The sequence below is a fragment of the Trematosphaeria pertusa genome (genome assembly GCF_010094035.1).
Source record: "Trematosphaeria pertusa strain CBS 122368 unplaced genomic scaffold BU26scaffold_28, whole genome shotgun sequence".
Classification (NCBI taxonomy): Eukaryota; Fungi; Ascomycota; class Dothideomycetes; order Pleosporales; family Trematosphaeriaceae; genus Trematosphaeria; species Trematosphaeria pertusa.
The window spans coordinates 95372-107279 of NW_022987239.1; the positions used below are offsets into that span (position 1 = coordinate 95372).

The window sequence follows — 11908 nt, forward strand, 5'->3', positions numbered from 1 at the left end:
ATGCAGCCTTCTGCCGCAATTATGGGACGCATCAAACGAAAACCATGGGGTACCATTGCTGGAATGAAGAAGCGATCGCAGGTATGAATGGGAATATGTCCGATGTTTGGGATATCTTCACCCGCAATTTAGAAACCCATCTTGATCAGATCAAGAATGCCATAGATCAACCATTAGGCACTGTCTTCGGTGTGGCATCGTGTACAGGTACGTATCCGCCTCGCTTGTTTCCTATTAGAAATACGCATCATGCCGTAACCCTCAACGTGGACATCAAACGCTTCTGTCACATACCGCAGGCTCATAAGTGTCCTTCTCCCTTGGCGGGCGGGCCAAGGGGGATACTCAGACGCCCTGAAGGTGCATAATCATGTTTTATCTAACTCTTCATTTAGGCCATGCACATAACAATACACGATCTGCTCTGCGAACCCTCACTGGAACGCTCCGCCATCGCAAAGACCTGATACTTTACGGCGTCGAGAACGCGGCCGAGCACTTCCACTCTGAGCTATCATCTCTCCGTACCGATGCATTCTCATCCATCCGGACGGCTTTCGTAGGCCAACTCATGGAGGATACTTACCATGCGGCAAATATGGAGTACGGTGAGTAGGAGTTTCTCTCCGAATTCTGAGCGAATGGCCTCGCATCTTGCTCACACATGTTTCAATGGGTCCTCCAACATTTTCCGCAATGCAACGGGACATGGTCCATTGCGGAAGCAATGCGGCAGGGCTGCGCAGGTCTTCCTCGACCTGTTGACACGCAATCAGACCTAAGCACCATTGCGCACAATACTGACAAGCGGAAAATCAGGTTCGGGCAGCGACCGGCGTCGCAAAGATCTCATCACGAATCGATTCGGCTCTCGATCTCTTTTCGATTCGCATCGACGTTTCTTCAAAGACCGCTTTAGAGGCATCGCGAACGAGCTGGAAGCTCAAGTGAAAGAGAGCGTGGATCAACAAGTCGCCCTCATCGAGACCGATTTGCAGATGCTGAGAGATGAGAACGTCGTTTTAGAGAGTGAGAGGAACCCAGAGTTTAGGAGTAGAGTGGCGGCGGAGGTGGATAGAGCGAGGGCGCAGTTGGACCGGATTGGCAGAGCAGTCGAGGACGTTGTGAATGCTGCGAGAGGGGATGCGGATATGACAGGTTGATGAATTTGAGTGGACTGGCTCGCAGCAGCTAGCAGACAAGCGTCATCGGAGCTTTTCTATCGGCGCGAGCGGTGAGGCTTCCAGGCTGCAGCAGGTTCAGCCGCACAACCCATCAACATTCCCATGTGCTTCGCCACACTCTGCACCACCGTAAGCCCTAACTATGCAACGGCCACACCGACTTTGCTTAAGGGAAATGCCTTGCCCGCCATCGCATCGCATCATCGGCCACCCGATGATGCACGTAGTACTATATGCTGACGGCGCACGAAGAAGGCGTCCAGAGGGCAAAAGGCCATCTACTTCATAAAGCCCCGGTTATTGCAGCGCACCACGCTGTGAGCTCTACCCCAATGCCCATCTAATCTTCCTCTCTGCCGATGGCATTGACAACGCGTCAAGTCGCCGTAATAGCCGTGGGCGGAGTCTGCGTGCTCATATCTACGCTCGCCGTCCTCTGTCGAGCATTAGGTCGCAGGATCACACGCACACAATGGCAACTCAACGACTATCTCATGCTACTTGCATATGCACGTTCCACTCCACTCCTACCCCGAGAAGTCCACGCGAAAACTAACTCCCAGCAGTTCTTCGCCCTAGGATTCGTCGGCACTTCTATCGCTATGACGACGGATAACTACGTCGGCGCTCACGTCGCTGACATTCCATCCACCGATCTCGCAGAAGTCATGGTGCACAATAGACAAGTATGCTTCTTCTCCATCCCGTCTGCTCACCCTCCCTCTAACTCCACCAGAACATCATCATAGCCTGCCTCCTCTTCACCCCCTGCACCGTCCTTGTCAACCTCTCCATCACGCACTTCTACACGCGCATCTTCCCGCAGGCCTGGCTCGTCCGCACCTGCAAGCTGCTTATGGTGTTCTACGTCTTCTACGAGCTCGCAGCCATCACGACGTGCTTTCTGCTCTGCCGCCCGCTGGCTGGGCTCTGGGACCCTGCTATCACGCACGCGAAATGTCTCGATATACGCATGTTTTGGACGGTGGGGAGTGCGGGGTGCTTGGGGTTTGATCTGACGACGTTGGCGCTGCCGATGCCGGTGCTGTGGGGGCTGAGGATGCCGGATTGGAGGAAGAAGGTGAGGCTGACGGTGTTGTTTGGGTTGGGGGTTGTGTAAGTGTGTTTTCTGTCGCTTCTTCTTCTTCTTCTTCTTCTTCTCGGGTATGGGATGGGGGTCATGAGGGCGAACTACCTGCTAACGTCGACGCGACTTTATAGCATCTGCGGCATCACCGCAACGCGCATATACTACTACAGCATCATCGACTTCGACGACATTACCTGGGGCACCGCACCCGTGCTGGTATGCTGTCTCTTGGAACTAGCGCTGGCTATTCTTGCTGGATCTTTGCCTATCATGACGCCTTGCTTGACGGCCGTGGGCAAGGGTTTCCAATCGGCGTTTTCGTGCTTGAGAGGGTGCGGCGTGGCGCGCTCGAGGCGCATTTCGCTTTGTGGAATAGCGCTGCCGGCGGAAGAAGAGAGGGCGGGATTCAAGCGCTTGGGGAGCGATGTGTATCCGCTGGAGGATGTCGTGGTTGGCGGAAATGGTGGCGGGACTGGCCTGCTGGAGGATGGACATGGACGTGGAATGGACCGGGTTGACAGTCATGAAACGTTGGAGACGATAGAGTCTACGCGCGGGATGCTTCGCTTTGATAGCGAAGACAGAATAATGAGTCACGAGATATAGATGATCGGTATACATAAAAAAGTACTTACCCACCCAAGACCAGACCAAATGAAGGCAAAAAAAGCTATGACCTTTTGCCCGATCTCCTCACAGCAAACTCCTGAGTAAGCATGTGAAGCTCATATCATTTCCTGCTTTTCCAGGATCTTCATCTACGCCGCTGAACTTCTTCATTCTCCTCGCCTCCCTGGCCCTCACGGCTTGCTCCTGCCTCTTCATCCTCTTTAGCTTCCTCGCCATTTGTTGCCTCTTCAGAATCAAGTCAATGGAGTCAGAATCACTTGCTTGCACAGAAGGGGCTGGCGTTCGAGTCTTCTGGGTAGACTCTGATGAGGATAGTGCAGGTGCAAGCTACCCATGATACCAATGGCCGGCGACCTGGCACCAGCCTTTTTGTCTCGGCATTTGGCGGCGTTGAACGTCCTGAAGGCCCTCAGGGTGGGCATTCCATAGAATGCTGCGGGACTTCATTCAAAGCGTTGTCGACCAGCTTGCTAGAATCGGAACACACAGCGCCTATTACTCTATTTGTAGCGGATGAGTATGGTCAAATCGAATGGGACAGAATAAGAGTAAAGTTAAGAATGCAATTCGCAGACGGGACGGAACACTAACGCGAAGCTGTGGCTTGGGGAAGTGTGCGTGTTGAGTGAAGGAAAAAGTGTCGGTGAGAGAAGAACTGAACGATCGAGACATGAGAGGCAAGCTACATGGCCTAGATTTCAGTGAGCAATCGAAGCATGTACAATTGATATGCGATGAAAAATTGGTGTGCACTCTCCAGCTCAAGTCTGATAGGAAGAGAGAATGAAGTGTGGAAGAGGAATTGCTTAGTCAGACTTGCAGGAGGTATGACTCGCGTAGCAAGCGCCCTCCACCCGTTCATATCAACCTTCTCAACCACCAACCTGCATAACACTCCACCCTCAAACCCACCATGGCCGAACCCTCAGTCGCACCCCGCTCTTGCACGCCCCCAAACACCGAAACCACGCTCGCCGTTCGCTCGACGCCGAAACCGGAACCCGCCGCTGATGCCTCCGCGTCATCCGCACTAAACACCATCTTCCGCTTCATGGACCTCCCCGCCGAACTACGTCTGCACATTTACGAAACCCTCCTCGTAGACACGCACTCCTACATCGTGCCCATTGCCAATCTCCCGCCAGCCCGGCCCCACGTCTCCAAATCCCTGCAGCCGGTCATCCTCCGCCTCTCGCGCCAAATCCACAAAGAAGCGCTCCCCGTCCTCTACAGCAGCAATACCTTCCTCATCCGCACATACCCGCTCAAGCGCTGCGTGCCCGAGTTGACGCTATACTTTGGCCAGGAGAATGCAGGCTTGATTAGAAGGGTGTTCACGGTCGCGGACAACGATTGGAAGGAGGAGCTGGTGGAGGTGCAGAAGAGGTATAAGGCGATGGGAATTTCGTGGGAGCAGCTACAGCTTTGGGGCGTGAGGATCCGTCCAGCGAACCCCGAGGATGCGCAGGAGGCGGAGGATGCGGAGGGAGAGGCGAGGAGATGGACGGAAGGGAGTGAAGGGCTGGTGGAAGCTGATGAGCGGGAGATGGAGAGGCTAGGGGTTAAAGCGGCTTGGTGGGAGTTCTCAGAAAGCGCGGGTGGGCGTTGGGTGGTGAAAAAGGGGAGCTTGGCAAGAGGCGGTGGGGTGGGTGGTTGATGCATCATTACCGAACCCGTGCATATCGACATAGAGCACGCAAGGCTACCAAGGTTGTGGTGGAACGCTCATAGTATTGAATACGAATGCCTTCGTGAGAAGAGATGTCTACACAAGATCCATCCAGCACCAACTCCACCCTGCTCTCCGTTCTCAACCTTATGTCCTACACTATCAAATACAAGCTCGTAATCAAACTTGGCCCAATGAACAAACCAAACCAAAAGATCACGTTCCCCAGCGTATCCTTCCCGCGCATCAACTTCGTCCGGCTCATCGCCGCCAACGGAATTTGACTCAACTGGAGCGCAAACAGATAGCCCCTAACCTTTTTGAACAGGCAGAACATGAGCACCTCATGCACGATCGCGCTGAGCAGGAAAGTCCCAAACGTTGCCTGCATCTTAGTGAGGTGGAACGCGGAGATGGACGAGTGATACACGTGGCGCAGGAGGAAGCTATGCACGGGGCGATTCCAGTCCCGTGCGTACTGGTCCCAGCTAACGCTATTCCACCAGTCCCCGTAGAAGCCGCGGTCGGCAAACTTTGTCACTTCGGCGAGCACGTTGAGCAGGCATTCCCAGATGACGTACCACGCCAGCAGCTGCTCGAGCAGGAGCGGGAATAGCATGTCGAAGACGGCCCAGGGGAACTCTCTCCAACGCTGCTCGAGCGACATGCCGGCTTCCTTTTGGTGCACGATCTCGATGACGACGGGGTAGAGGTACGCTTGCGAGATGATGATCATGATCCAGATTACCCCCAGGGTAGCGGCCGACTTCTCGGCGACATACCACCAGTTTATGCGCTCGAGGCGGGGGTACTCAAGCTCGTAGACGAGCGTGGGGAGGCAGGTCCATTCTGCGAAGTTGTAGAAGGTGAGGTTCTTCGGGTAGCACTTCCCGGTGGTTGTGCATTTGCCGCGCAATTCCTCTTCCAGAATTGTTATCTCGGTAGTGAGGACGCGGTGGAAAGCTTCGATTTGCTCCGCGTCGAGGGGCTCGCCTGCTTCAATTGCCTTCGCCATTGATGCGATTTCCGAATGTTCTTTGTGAAGATTGGTGGAGTATTTGGGTCCAAAGCTTCGCCGACGATGAGTAAGGCCTTCGTGACCCAGTTCGACTAGGTTGGCTGTTGACGTTGTTTGTCCCACTGGTGATGTCGGCACAGAGCTGTCCTGGGCTTTCAGGTCTTCAAGTTGCTCTAGCTTTTGTTGCAGGAGTTTTCGACGGCGCGATACGCGAGACACTGGTTGAAGTCAGTTGGGTATGGACTTGTCCCATGATGGAATAGCTTACAGTAGCCATTGTAGAAGGCGTATGAATGCTGCTTCATCAGCAGCACGAAGTCGTGCATGACAATGAACACGGTGTGCGTCCACGACCATTCGCGATAGAAGCTGACCCAGATGACGGTGACGGTGAAAAAGATCTCCCAAAGCGATTGAATGATCCACCCAGACCGGTCCCAGTTGAGATATTCCTTTGCGATGACCTTTTGGAGATACAGGCACAGCACGGTGGACAGGCACATCAACCCATCAGTTGCAAGCATCACAACAAGGTCCCTATCCACCATCAAGTGCAGAATTTCGGCTCTGCCAAACACGGATCCAAAGCTCTTGTAGTTTTGCGCGGCAATCTTGACGACTGACAGGGCCATTGCCAGCCAGAACAGGGTGAAGAAGCCATGGAAGGGCGACTGGGAGCCACGCGGATTCTGGCGGTCGAAGGTAGTGAACTGACGCGTGAAGACCAGGTCGCGTATCCGGTTCCGACTCTTTCCGCTGAGCTTCTCCGCCTCCCGTTCGATGCCCGACTTTATTATCTCACGGAACTCTGGGTCGTCCGCCGTCAGAATGTAGCGTCCTTTCTTCCCTGACTTCTCAATGACGACCTGCACGCTCTTCCGCCTGGCATTGTTCTTTTCGAACGCGCCCGCGTATGCGACATCGATGCTGCCTCCGTCTGAGGACACGGCGGTTGTGCTTCGACTCTTGTCTGTGTGCGCGCCCGTCCCCTCTGGTTTCAATGCGCTGGCATGGTCGTCTTCAGACACGGTCGAAGATGCCTCTGGCGTCCACGAGTCTTCGCTGCCCATCCGGGGCCGTTGGTCGGAAAGGCCGTGGAGCGCGTAGGTCATGGCCGATTTGCCGTTCAGGAACGAGAGGTCGAGCTTCGGGCTAGCCGGGGCCTGCTGCGGCGGGGGGTCGTCCTTCGCCATGATGGGATGACGCTGCGGTCGTGCTAGGGCTGTCGATGGTGATGGGTAGGGTGACTTCATGTGGGTTCCTGGGTTGGAACAGGCCCGGTCGAGGGGACTGGCGCGGGGCCGTCAGACGCCGCCATTGAATTTATACTGCTCTTGAAGGCTGCGGAAGCGCTGGAACGCAGTGGCCAGACAGAGAAGGCGCACGACTCTCTGGCTCCGAGGCATCCGCTGACGGTGAGACGAGAGGCGCCGACTTCTTTGAGGCTGATCGGAGCCCTCGGTTGTGCCGGCGCGACGTATGATGAAATGCGAAGCTTGCACCGCCGCTCACCAGCCACCATCACGTGGTGCAGCCCCGTCTCCTCCCGCCCGAAAGCTCGCGATACTCGGGAGGTCCAGGCGCCAGGCGTGCCGGCCATGTCAAACACACCTTCTCCTCATCCGGCAGCGTGCGCGACCAAAGAGCCAATGACCTCGCGCAGCGACCGCCATCGTACTTCGCATTCGACCCTCCAAATTGGCACCACCCCAGGGGTTCCCCAAGTCACACCCACCACACCACAAGCAACGGCCAGACAGCGTGGCGGCAGCCCTCGGCTTCCCGATAGGCTTACCTTCAGCCTCGCCTCTCTTGGCAGCAGAGTGTGGGCTCGGGAGCCACTCAGCGCGCTGCAATATGCCCCCTGGAACGCTTGGCGAAGTCTTAGGCTCCAAGCGAATCTATCGTGATTCGATGGGCAGCTGAGGATACGAGCGAGGACAGCGGTCACCGACCGCAGCATAAAAATAGGCAAACAATATACGAGGATATAAGGCGGGCGAGGCTGCTGTTCACCGGCAGTGGCTTTTGTGCGCACGACCTCTGCGACGACCGCATTCGATTCACGTCACCCTCGAACGCCCACGCTTCCTCATCCGGACTTCCTCGCGAACCGCCCAAGACATCAGCTAGAAGATTCAAAATCCAGACTAGAACGCGATTGCAATGGCCCCGAGGCGCGGTGGTAGTAGCTCAGGGAGCGGCAGCGGCGGCAGCAGCATCTCCATTGGTTCGTGTCCGAATGCATTTTCCGACATCGTCCTCTACGAAAGCGAAAACTACATCTACTTTTCTACCGACGTGGTTTACTTCGCCAGTTACTGCGTTTTCTTCGTTCTCACCCTCATAGTCCTCATCAGCATGTGCTGCGTCCGGAAGAGGCACCCAACAGCAAAGAAGCTTACCGGGGCCGTCTATCTGCTCTCCCTGCTCTGCATGCTCCTGTAGGCCTCCTACTTCAACTTGCCCCAAATAAGACATACTAACTTTCACAGTTCCTACACCCTCCGTATCATTGGTACTATGCTCCGAGAGTGCGAGAAGCAAATACCCCCTCACCTCAACGAATGGGGAGTTGCATACCTGCTCTTCTATTATCTTGGCCTGTACCTCTTGCTCGTTGTTGTGGTATGGGGCGTAAACAACCAGCTGCGTGAGCGCCTCGGCTCCTATCCGACATTCTTCAAAGTCATCTACGGCATCATTCTTGGCTTTATGGGCCTTCTTACTTGTGCGTGGATCGGCCTCAATTGCTACAATCAGTGGGCATTAACCCCGGCTGGTTTGGACTCAAATGCGGATCCCAAGACTATGGAGATGCTGAGGCTCGGGGTCGCATACTACGTTTTCTACATTGTGTCTGTGATTGCTTCAGGGGCACTTTCGATAATGACGCTCGTTTCGATGCGCTCTAGAGGCTTCCCCTATGGCGTAAGCGCTCCCCCGCATTCGACCGCACTCCACCACTGACCTATTCACAGGATCTCCTTGGCTGGGTGATCGTTCTCATCTTCTGTATGTTCATCTGGGTTCTCTTCACCATCATCGAATATGGCTCCTATCTGGATTACAACAACTACCTCTCCGCGGACACCTACCGAGCCTTCCAATACATCGAGAACTTCTTCCAGACCTTCTCCTGGATTGTCCTCCTATTCCTCGCGAAGTCTCGCGCGTGGGACAACACCGCGGTGAACAACCCAAACCCGCAGGTATACAACAACTACCCACAACAGCCGGTGCAATACGGACAGGTGCCGCCTCCGCAACAGCAATACGCATACAACACTGCCCCGGGGCAACAGTACTATTACCAGCAGCAACCGGTCTACAACGGCACGCCTTCGCCGGTGAACGGCAACCCGCATGTAGTGCAGGTCAAGTGAAGCAGCTGAGCTTCATATTTCGCGTTTCGGGCTGGAATCTTGTTTCAAGGTCGTTTGGCATTTTGGAAATCGGTGAACATGCAATCGCGTCGCATCGAATCTCGCCGGTTTCAGTTTACGAGGACGCTTCAGGCGGCATCACGTCGAACAGCGATGACCGAGATTTTGAACCTAATCACAGAGCGGATCAATTTCGCACATGACGAAAACTATTTTCTTTGGACACGGTTTTGTTTAGTTGGATACCCAATGTTGAAAAAATGTATGCATTTAATCGTCGCTCACGCTCGTTTTCGTTTCCCCATTCTTCTCATTGACATCGCCCTTGGAGTCTCTCACCAGCGTTTCCTTTCCTGCCAAACGACTCCATATCAGTTTCATGCCCCAGACGCCGTGACATGCTGGCCTGTCCATTTCCTTCGAACATTTCCATGAACTTATACTTTCTCAGCGCGGGCTAATCCATGTCGTCAACAGGGATGTTCCAACTCTCGGATTGGATGACGATGTTAACCATGGCTGCCAACGTTGTGTTGACCTCAAGCATGCTATCGTTAGCTCCAAAGCCTTTAAGCCCCAACATAGATAAGTCAGGCCAAGCGCCATTGCGCTGGCGCATAACGTGCTAGACACCGTCGTGTCGGCAGACGAGGAACCAGTAATAGGCAAGAACGGAGTCAGCTTCATAGCAGACGTCTTCAAAGCTTCTGCGAACTTCCTAGAGATTTGGGTCCGCCTATGGCGAGGTGCTAGATCAGGGAGGTGGGTAGGGCAAAGAGACGGTTGGTGTAGAGCAGTCCGTAGAGACAGTCTAGGCCGATCTCGGGCCGGACGAAGTGCATAATTTTGCTGGCGAGTGGAGGAGACGTGCGTAGCAAGACCTTTATAAGATAGAGAAGGGAAATCGTCTTCATGTGTAAGGGTTGAGGGCTTAGAGAATGGATCTGAGGGAGCGATGGAATGAAGTCTTCATCGTATCGGGTTCGTACCTTAAACGGAATCTATGGTAAACAACAACGGTCAACGAGATAACGTGTCTGGACGGGAGAGCGCATATACCGCCTCAGTGCAGAGCAAGCAAACGCTCAACGCCCCACCGGTAATCTTAGAACCTCTGCCACCGATGGGAAGGAGGACTTCTCAGCGCACTTTGAACCTAATGTTCTAGAATGCTTCAAAGTAGCAAAGGAACATAGAGTCGCCTCGGCCTTTGGCACTTCCATTACATTCAAGTGCGGTATTGTATATGAGGGCCCCCCCCCCAAAAAAAAAGCGCGGCGCCGCAAGTGGGGACTGTCACCGCCGCCATCTTGTTTTCTTCCGGTATGAATAGATAGGGATAGGGTGGAGGTTTTCTTTTTTTGAAGTTGTGTGTATTCTAGCGGTCCGAATTCAGCGTACTTCTTGTGAGTGGAAGGGGGCGTCGTGCGTCTGCCCCGCACGCGCTTTTCTTTGCCAGCACGGAGAGACAAACAACCAAACATTCGTTTTCACCTTTACGACCTAAGCGAATGAACTAAATATAAAAGGTCTTTTTCATGCTAATTGTACACTGTCCTCGTGTCCAGCAATTCCATTAAGCCTCCTTCCTCCACTTTTCGTAGCCGTAATTTGTAGGAACTCCACCAAGGCGCTCTACGTATATTTGACAATTCGGGCAGGGTCCGCTCAAGAGCGTCTGCACGTCGGTGGATTCATATATGTCGCATTTAGAAATACCACCCAAGCAGACCAGTGTCCTACCATATACATAGGGTTTCATAGAAGGATGGGCTCTACAAGTGTTGTAAGCATCGTGCATCCTGCGAACTCATCGCGGGTCAAGAGCATTGGGATGACTTACGTGGCCAGGAGGTGAAAAGGATATGTCTCAGCGCAGACGCCCCAATCGTAAAAACCGCGCTCATTTGGATTTGCGAGATTGGGTGCGATTGCATCCCCGTAGTCCCATATCGAGCGCATCACAACCTCTTTCCTGAATTGCCAGCATCTCTTTCTGAAGGACTCTTCGTTGTTCGGCCCTTCCGGATTTCCCGCCATACAACTTCCCAGCACTATCTTCTGGATCTGACCGTGGCCTGTCCAGAGCCAACTGATGGCAACTTTACTAGGGACCTGACAGGCGGTTCCCAGGTTTGCGAATTCTTGGCAGATAGTCGTACACCATTTGCCATACATCGCTAGCAGAGGGTAACAGCACTGTTCGGGTGACTCTACAGAAATTATGGACGTCTCTGTGAGTATAAACGCAACCGCTGCTAGGAACTCGCAGATAGGGATCTGTCTCTGTTCGCTGTTTGGGCCCGGCCCGGTCCAGAGGATGGTTGCAGGTGGCCGGTTGATGGATAAACCCCCTAAAATGGCCCCATCCCCGAACCCAAGACGATTGCTTCCCATTTGGTCAGATATTATTTCTTGGACATGAGCTCTTAGGGCCCTACCGCACCCGCCTCATTAGGTATCCACATACACCATCGAGATTTTTCTTTGGATTTCGTTTCTGATCATCCCAGGCAACAGTCAACAGGTAATTCAAGATCTACGCAAAGTTAGATTAGCGCACGATGAGTAGAGCGTCTACTTACCCTATTACAGTCCCATTTGAAGGCCTTCTCGAAGTCTGCTCTGCAGCTTAAGATCGCTACAGGCTCAGGTTGTGGTTCCGCCATCTGTTCTAGGGGTGGAACAGATCAGTCGGTGGTTCACCGTTCAAATGGATTGGGGGAGGTTGAAGAAGAACGTATTCAGCGGGAGAAAGTCATATTCACCATATCACTTCTTGAAGAGGTCATGAGCACCCGCAAATGCCGCAACCTTGGAGATCATCGGCAGCAGACGTCTCCCTCGAACCATCCCAGTAGTCATGCTACCATGAAAGCGTTGAACCGCTCGTGTTGGAGCTATTATGAGGTGAGCAGGTTCGTTTTAGGT

At 53.8% G+C, this 11908-nt stretch overlaps 7 protein-coding genes across 7 annotated transcripts; 5 read left to right on the plus strand and 2 right to left on the minus strand.

Moving 5' to 3' along the window:
- Positions 1-219: 219 nt before the first annotated feature.
- On the plus strand, positions 220-1292 carry BU26DRAFT_202885 (uncharacterized protein). The gene is made up of 2 exons (XM_033820558.1): positions 220-608; positions 820-1292. Exons 1-2 carry the CDS (start codon positions 371-373, stop codon positions 1161-1163), a joined length of 582 nt encoding a protein of 193 aa, XP_033675593.1. The 5' UTR covers positions 220-370; the 3' UTR covers positions 1164-1292.
- A 1-nt stretch (position 1293) lies between these two features.
- Positions 1294-2406, plus strand: BU26DRAFT_202868 (uncharacterized protein). The gene is made up of 3 exons (XM_033820557.1): positions 1294-1693; positions 1751-1870; positions 1921-2406. Exons 1-3 carry the CDS (start codon positions 1544-1546, stop codon positions 2302-2304), a joined length of 654 nt encoding a protein of 217 aa, XP_033675594.1. The 5' UTR covers positions 1294-1543; the 3' UTR covers positions 2305-2406.
- A 1307-nt stretch (positions 2407-3713) lies between these two features.
- BU26DRAFT_202967 (uncharacterized protein) lies at positions 3714-4739 on the plus strand. The gene has a single exon (XM_033820559.1). It carries the CDS (start codon positions 3818-3820, stop codon positions 4559-4561), a length of 744 nt encoding a protein of 247 aa, XP_033675595.1. The 5' UTR covers positions 3714-3817; the 3' UTR covers positions 4562-4739.
- Positions 4728-6703, minus strand: BU26DRAFT_442272 (MBOAT-domain-containing protein; the record flags this gene model as incomplete). Its single annotated transcript, XM_033824498.1, has 2 exons — positions 4728-5809; positions 5860-6703. 2 exons carry the CDS (start codon positions 6701-6703, stop codon positions 4728-4730), a joined length of 1926 nt encoding a protein of 641 aa, XP_033675596.1.
- Positions 6704-6961: 258 nt separating this feature from the next.
- BU26DRAFT_202988 (uncharacterized protein) lies at positions 6962-7675 on the plus strand. Its single transcript, XM_033820560.1, has one exon. It carries the CDS (start codon positions 7079-7081, stop codon positions 7499-7501), a length of 423 nt encoding a protein of 140 aa, XP_033675597.1. The 5' UTR covers positions 6962-7078; the 3' UTR covers positions 7502-7675.
- Positions 7676-7757: 82 nt separating this feature from the next.
- Positions 7758-9418, plus strand: BU26DRAFT_587134 (uncharacterized protein; the record flags this gene model as incomplete). The annotated part of the gene is made up of 3 exons (XM_033834676.1): positions 7758-8035; positions 8087-8522; positions 8573-9418. 3 exons carry the CDS (start codon positions 7758-7760, stop codon positions 8975-8977), a joined length of 1119 nt encoding a protein of 372 aa, XP_033675598.1. The 3' UTR covers positions 8978-9418.
- Positions 9419-10516: 1098 nt separating this feature from the next.
- BU26DRAFT_525829 (uncharacterized protein) lies at positions 10517-11784 on the minus strand. Its single transcript, XM_033830598.1, has 4 exons — positions 11563-11784; positions 11419-11516; positions 10821-11366; positions 10517-10752 (listed from the first exon to the last, which is right to left on the minus strand). Exons 1-4 carry the CDS (start codon positions 11644-11646, stop codon positions 10554-10556), a joined length of 927 nt encoding a protein of 308 aa, XP_033675599.1. The 5' UTR covers positions 11647-11784; the 3' UTR covers positions 10517-10553.
- Positions 11785-11908: the final 124 nt, after the last annotated feature.